At 36.5% G+C, this 7085-nt stretch overlaps 1 protein-coding gene across 1 annotated transcript; it reads right to left on the minus strand.

Moving 5' to 3' along the window:
* On the minus strand, positions 3924-6956 carry LOC107605624. The gene is made up of 3 exons (XM_016307563.2): positions 6293-6956; positions 5528-5875; positions 3924-5216 (listed from the first exon to the last, which is right to left on the minus strand). The coding sequence occupies exons 1-3, from the start codon at positions 6740-6742 to the stop codon at positions 4596-4598; spliced, it is 1419 nt and encodes a 472-aa protein (XP_016163049.1). The 5' UTR covers positions 6743-6956; the 3' UTR covers positions 3924-4595.

A 7085-nucleotide genomic window follows, 5' to 3' on the forward strand; every position in this document is an offset into this window, starting at 1 on the left:
TTACTCATATCAGCAAATCAATTACATAAAGACGATGCGTCCATGACAAACACAAGTGGAGGATAGAAATTCTTAAATATTTTATATTTTTTCTTCTTTTCACTTCGAGTTAGGCTAATTTTATGTTGTCTATGAATTTTTGTTTAAATTTTGCTTAACTTATTTTTTATAGTAAATTTTAAATTTTTAAAAATTATTTTTTATATATTTTAAATTAAATATTAAATTTTAACTTTTTTTGATAACTTAAATATCACCTTTCAAACACCATAATAATCACCTTTTAAAATTTATCTATTAGAATTTAGAAGGAGAACAAATATTTGTTTTCCTTCAAATGACAGAGATAAAAGCAAAAAGTAACTTCCTAAACCACCAACAACCTACCCCCCAATAAATAAATATGGTAGACTAAAGAGTTAGGCTAAAAATAAATGGTAAATGGTCCAAACAAGTATACAATGAGAGAAAATATACACTCATTTATACTAAGGGTTCCTTTTTTAACTTGGTACATACACTAAGGTTCGAATCCAGATGTAGTATATTAAGAGACACATGATTTACCATCTGAACTAAGCCTCAGCTGCAAGATTTTAAGTTAATCACGTTGATTCTTCTGTTTTTTTTTTTTTATTCATGACGTAAAAAATTTACTAACGTAGTATATTAAGTGACAAAAATTAAGTTGGAAAAGATTACAAAAAGTTTGTTTAAAATAAAATGTATTATGAGCCATTTTCTTTTTGGATCAACGACTTTTCCATTTTTTTGACAACAAAAGAAGGTCCACTTTTCTACAAATTTGAAATTTGGACTGGATGAAATGATACCATTTCCAAAGTAATGGACAATGATACCATTTCCAAAGTAATGGACATTTTTCAAAGTCCAGCAGCTCTAGAAACCATAAAAATACCTCTTATTTAGGGTGTAGTTCAATTTATTTTGGGTATGTTTAGTTGGGATAATTTTTGTTTAAATTAGGGATGAATACACTAACGCAAGTTGGTATAGATAGATGAGAGTTTGTGTCCTTTAACCATTTCTTCTGGATTCGATACTCATTAAAAATTTGAATCCGATCCGACCTGCATATTTGCAGATTGGATTGGATATCAAAAGTTGTTAATTACTTCATCCACCCACCACCATATGTACCGAATCACCAACACCTCTACCTTCATCTCTCACTACCAGACACAAACAGAATAAACAGGAAAACAACAAATAGAACAAACAGGGGGTAAAAAAAGGAAAACAACAAATAGAACACAAACAGAGGGTTTAGGACTGATGAAAGATGTGGTTGGGCGCGAGGAAGAGACGGACTACCTTCGCGTGGTTGTTGACGTCGTCTTCTGCGGTGAGGAGATACCCTCAATTGCTTCGTCGGGAGGAACGGACGGCATAGGGTCAGGGGTCGAGAGCTTTGGTTGCGCGGAGTAACAACGGCGCTCGAAACTCCATTCGTGAGGTCGTGGTCGTCGTCACCAGCAAAGAGGTCTGGAGAACGTGCAGCACTCGGTTGACGGCGCTCGAGACTCCCTTCGTGGTGGCTGTGGTCGTCGTTGTCGGCGAGTTGACAGGCGGCGGTTTGCTACGGATGGAAGTTCGTCGGCATCGGTTGGGAGGCTGGCAGCGCAACTACGTGGGTGTCTTTTTAGGGATAGATGAGAGAGATGAGAGAAGGAGAATGTGGTTTAATTTTATAATTTATTTTTTGTATTTTTTAATTTTAAAATTTATTTTTTGTAAGGGTAAATTTGTCTTTTTAGGGTAAAAAGGATGATTTTATAACGTTTTGTGACGTTGAGAATGATTTTAATACAAAAAAAGGTCGAAAACAATTTTGATTTTGGTCCAAAATCTTATGCGAATCAGAGATATATAAATCAAATCTGATCCATAAATACTCTTAGTTTAAATCACCTATATTTTGAAATTTACCTATTAGAATTTAGAAGGACAACATATATTGGCTAAAAAATTTTGATATGGAAGTAAAATGAATGATATACTTTAACATGGTAATTGCTGGTGTTTTTTAAAATTGTGGGAGTACACAAATCGGACCCTGCGATTTGTGTTTAAAAGTTGAAAATAATTCAGAGTACACAAATCGGAGGGTCCGATTTGTGTTAAAAGAATTAAAAAAACTCAAAATACACAACTCGGACCATGCGAATTCTTTGGTCATGAAATTTTGCTTCACAAATCGGATGGTCCGATTTGCAGCTGATAGAATTTGAAACCTGAAACGTGGAATTCGGACCCTCCGTTTTCTTGTTCTGAGTAATTCACAACTCGCAGGGTCCGAATTCTGCTTCCTCTAATCCCACAACGAGGTAAAGCACCCCTCCTCTCCATACGCGAGTCTAACACGTTCTTAGCTTCCATATTCAAATTAATTAGTGACATATATTTGTTTTCCTTCTAAAGACTGAGATAAAAGCTAAAAGTAACTTCCCTTCCCCCTCCCCCAATCAAATAAATATGGTAGACTAAAGACAAATGGTGAATGGTCCAAACAAATCTATATAATGAAAGTAAATGGTTAATTCGATTTTAAAATATCATTAGTTTTTTAAATTTGTCCTCAAATATTTTTTTTATTAAATTCGTCTTTTAAAAATTTTAAATTAATCACATTAGTCTTTTTATTATTTCTTTTGTTGATGATGTCAAAGTTTACTAATATAACATATTAAGTGACACCACAACATACACTTAAGAATCTTAATTAAGTATTAACATGATAAATTTATGAAATTAAAACCTAATTGAAGAAAGAACTTGAAACATTAAAATCTCTCAATTTAAAATTAATTTGATCTAATTTCATAAATTTATTATATTAACAGTCAATTAAGACTACTAGATATATGTTATAGTATTACTTAATATGCCACATAAACAAATTCTGACAATGTTATAAACCAAAATGACAAAAAGATTAATATAACTGACTAAATTTATGAAAGACGAATTTAATTAGATCTTTCAAAAACTAATTAGAATATTTCAAAAACTAATAAGAAGAGTCCCAATATACTCCAACTCTTCAAAGCTGTAAAAATCTATGGCAAAGAAATGATTGGGAAGTGACTCTATCTCTGAGAAACCGTTGACAAAGTAAACGCGTTTGGCATTGGCAATTGGCAACGATTATTACCATTATTGGCTTTACAACGTTTGGAGCTGTGTGCTTCGTCAGAGGGGTGCCCCATCACAAATTATTACCTTGTTTGAAAATTGAAGACTCAAGCAATCATCAAGAAAAAGACAAAGCAAACACCACCTTTTTCGCTTTGGTTCCCTTCTTCACCAAATATTTAGGTCGCCATTCATTTTCTCACCTAAAATTCATTTCTTGCCAAGTAATATGGGATAATATTTATATTAATTACCAATAATCTTCTAAGAACTACACTATATAATTTAAAAGATATTAATTCTTTTTTTTTGACAACCTAATTACTAAATTACCAGTAATCTTATTAAAATCCTCAGATATTAACTTGTTTGGTAAAAGAGTAGTGATTGTTAATCCCTTAAAAGTTAAGTATGTTTGGTCATATGTACAGAACTTTATGCTATAAAAGTTATTTTGATCATATGGGGAAAATATAAAAGGCAAAATAAATAAATACATGAAACTCTTTATGACTTTAAAACAGTCCTATTTCCACCCAAAAAGAAAAAAGGGGAAAAAATTCACATCATCAACAAATTCAAAGATACTGTACAGTGATCTATGAACATTGGAAGCACGTTCACAAGCATTCATGATTTCATGTTTTGGTGCTATCAGTGGCAAAAAGGATAGAGACTAATCATAGTGTCAAAACTGCAACACAAAAGCCCCTTAAGTTACATGATTTAAAACATCAACTTTCTTTTCTCCCAAATAAAAACACCAAGAAACAAATAGTTCAAATAATGTAAGGGATCCTAACAACTGTTACAATTGCAATTGTTGCATCTAACAACATTGTGGTACATTGTCAAAATATATGAAGTCCTTAACGGCATAGAGCATAGATCATTTCCTAAGAATAACATTAACTTCTACCAGCTCTAGCTAATTGGTTTTTTAAATTCATAGGATAAAAATCAACATTAGACACATTTAATAGTTCTTCTGAAATTGCCTTAGGGATACACTAACAATATGCTATTCTAGCCTTGAAACTCATGCAAAACTGTGTCAGTGATTAAATCTAGGTTATAACTGTGATCTTCAAGCATCGTGTTTCAACGCTTTCACAGAAAAAAAAATGAAAAAAGAAAAGAGTTACTCTAAAAGCAATTGCAGCTTATAAAATTATCAGCAGATTCTCAGGTTCATACTTATGGGAAAACAAGTGGGTAAAAAAACAGACCTTGATGCTCATAATCATCCACCATAAACCCATAGTATTAAAGTTTTTGCCCTTTTCGGATCCGTCCGGTCATTTCCTATTTACAATTTTAGATGAGGCAATGATCAACAGCAGAAAACCCTCGAACAACCCCGCCGCAATCTTACCGGTTCACCTGCAGCGATTTGTCAGCCATTAGAAACCTAGGCTAATCCGGAAACAACTTCTTCGCTAAACATCCACTGTCCAGTTAATGTTATTATTCACATTGCTTCCATGTGATTTTTGTATTTGAGATACTTTGGCATGGTATGTGGCCGCTGCAGTCTTTGCTCTCTGGCCTTGAGGGAGCTCGCAGGCTTCACTCAGAGAAGCGAATCTTAGCTCTGAAGGAGGAATGAAACAGTCCACTGAAAGGCCGGGCACATTGAATGCGACTTCCTCAATTGTCCATACTTCTTCCATCTTAGTTTTAGTGTGACTCATTGCTGTTTCTCCAAATCTGAAAAGCGTCACTACCGAACGACCCGAGTGAGCAATCATAATCCCCTCAACAGGCCTATAATCATCAAGGAATGAATTTATTGTGGTCTCCCAATATACAGCGTCGCCTCCGTTGTTTTGAATGCGAGTCAGATGGGAGTCTTCCAAGTGAACAAGAAGTCCTGTTTTCTGGCTGAAGTACCCGAATAAAACATGCCTTATGATCTCTGCTGGACCTTCACTCCTGGATTTTAATGTCGAGGGATCAGCACAAAGCTTGAGGATGAAACAGTCCTCATCGTTAATCTTCTTCTCCCCAATGCATCTTGCATTAACAAACATGCTTGCGGTTGTTCTTGGGTCAAGGCCCTGAAAACAGACAAAACTCTGAATTATAGGGTGCCCTTGGATAAACTTGGAATAAGTACTTCTGTGAAAATATTCAGAAGTGACTCTTAAGAAGAGTATAGTTTTAACAAACAACTCATAATGATCTCCAAAAACAAGGAGAAAAACTTATTTTCCAACTCTGATTTTGTTGCAAATCTCATCCAAGTAGAACATGGAATTAGAAAGCAATTTCATTTGTCAAAGAAAGTACTTTTTTTTTTCAAAGGAACACAAAAAAATACATCCATAGACTAGAGCAAGACCCTATTGAATAGAGCAGGTAACTTAACCTGAAGCGCCCGTCGCAAAGGCCTCACTGGTCCTTTTGCCGCATGTGCACCTAGCCAGGGTGTGTGCCGCCACACAAGTTTCCCATTGCAACCAGCATGAACCTTGCTGCCACCCAGAGCAAGCTCAACATACCACATGTCTGGATTCATCTGCCACAAGACAAAGCCACCAGATTCTGTGGCTTTAGAGGAATTGCGACTGCGCATAACCTTCTGAGCCGTCTCAAACTCGGAGGCTACCATCCTGACCTTTCCCATGGCATACGCATTGTTGATGGAATTCTGAAGCTTTTGCCCCCCTGAAGCAGCAATGTACTGCTGCAATATGTATTGCGCCGAAGAAGTCTCCTGTAACAGCAACACACAAATTAGAATCATGTCATACTTCAACCACCTAACTAAAATGGAGGAATAGAAAACATCATAAGATCAAATGACCCTCTTCCCTCTCCAATTCTGTCTCTCCTCCACACAGGCACACATCAAATGACACAAAATTACACCACAATGCTTTGCTTTCAATTTCCTAATTATACTCAAGCCTTAGTTTCCTTTGTAGCACAAATACTGAATTCTGTGTACTGTAAAATGTTGTAATTCTCTGTTTTGAAGAACTGAGAAAAGAACATAACAGCAAAAAATAATAATAAAATATGTATCAACTCGAAAAACCTTGTTGATCTGTCCATATAACATGAAAATTTTGTGTGATCGTGAAAGTGGAGTTGAGTTAGTTACGAGTTAGTTATAGAGAGAGAAACTAACAATGGGAATGTCCTTAATGCTGAGGTGAGGGAAAGGGTCGGTGGTGCAAACATGAACCGGAGCGAGTGGCGCACCCAACACCCCAAGCAACAACCTCAGATCGGAGCTCTTACACGCGCCGCCGTGAGAAGACGAGGAAGCGGACGCCGAAACCGACTGAGTCCTCATCCAATGTCCCCAGCGTCCCTCTCCTCCTCGGGAATATTCGCGGGAATCGGTGGCGTCGGGGCCTTCTTTCAAAGGCGAGAGGGCTTCGAGGGGTCTGAGGGTTCCCGATCTGGAGAGGGAGATGTCGGAGGGGGGAGCGTGGTGGTGCTTGGTGGTTCGACGGCGGCGGAGGAGAGAGGAGATAGGAGATGAGGCCCGAATGGGGCTCTTGGAGCGTGAAGACCTTGTCCTTGCTGGGGATAGGCCCCGAACTGCTGAAAAGAAGCCCTGTTTTTTCTCCATTATTACAATACTGCCACTCGCCACTCACGGCAGTGGAAGTGAAGAAAGGGAAGAGAAGCGTAGCTGCTTGTTGAGTTGAGAAGGAAGTGTTTGTTTTGTGTCAATCTCAATTGGGAAAACTCCGGATATTCGTTCTTTCTTAAGTTGGCGTCGGAACACTTGATAAATCATTCTTCAAAAATACCCCACTACACTACTACTTAACTCTTTTCATTACTCACTCAATATTGTTATTTTTTTAAGTTAGACAGTAGAAACTCAATTGCCCCTCACTTTTGTATGAAGATGATATTTAAAAATTTAAAATTTATTAAATTATTTATCGATTTTTAACTATTAATTT

Source organism: Arachis ipaensis, chromosome B06, assembly GCF_000816755.2.
Source record: "Arachis ipaensis cultivar K30076 chromosome B06, Araip1.1, whole genome shotgun sequence".
Taxonomy (NCBI): domain Eukaryota; kingdom Viridiplantae; phylum Streptophyta; class Magnoliopsida; order Fabales; family Fabaceae; genus Arachis; species Arachis ipaensis.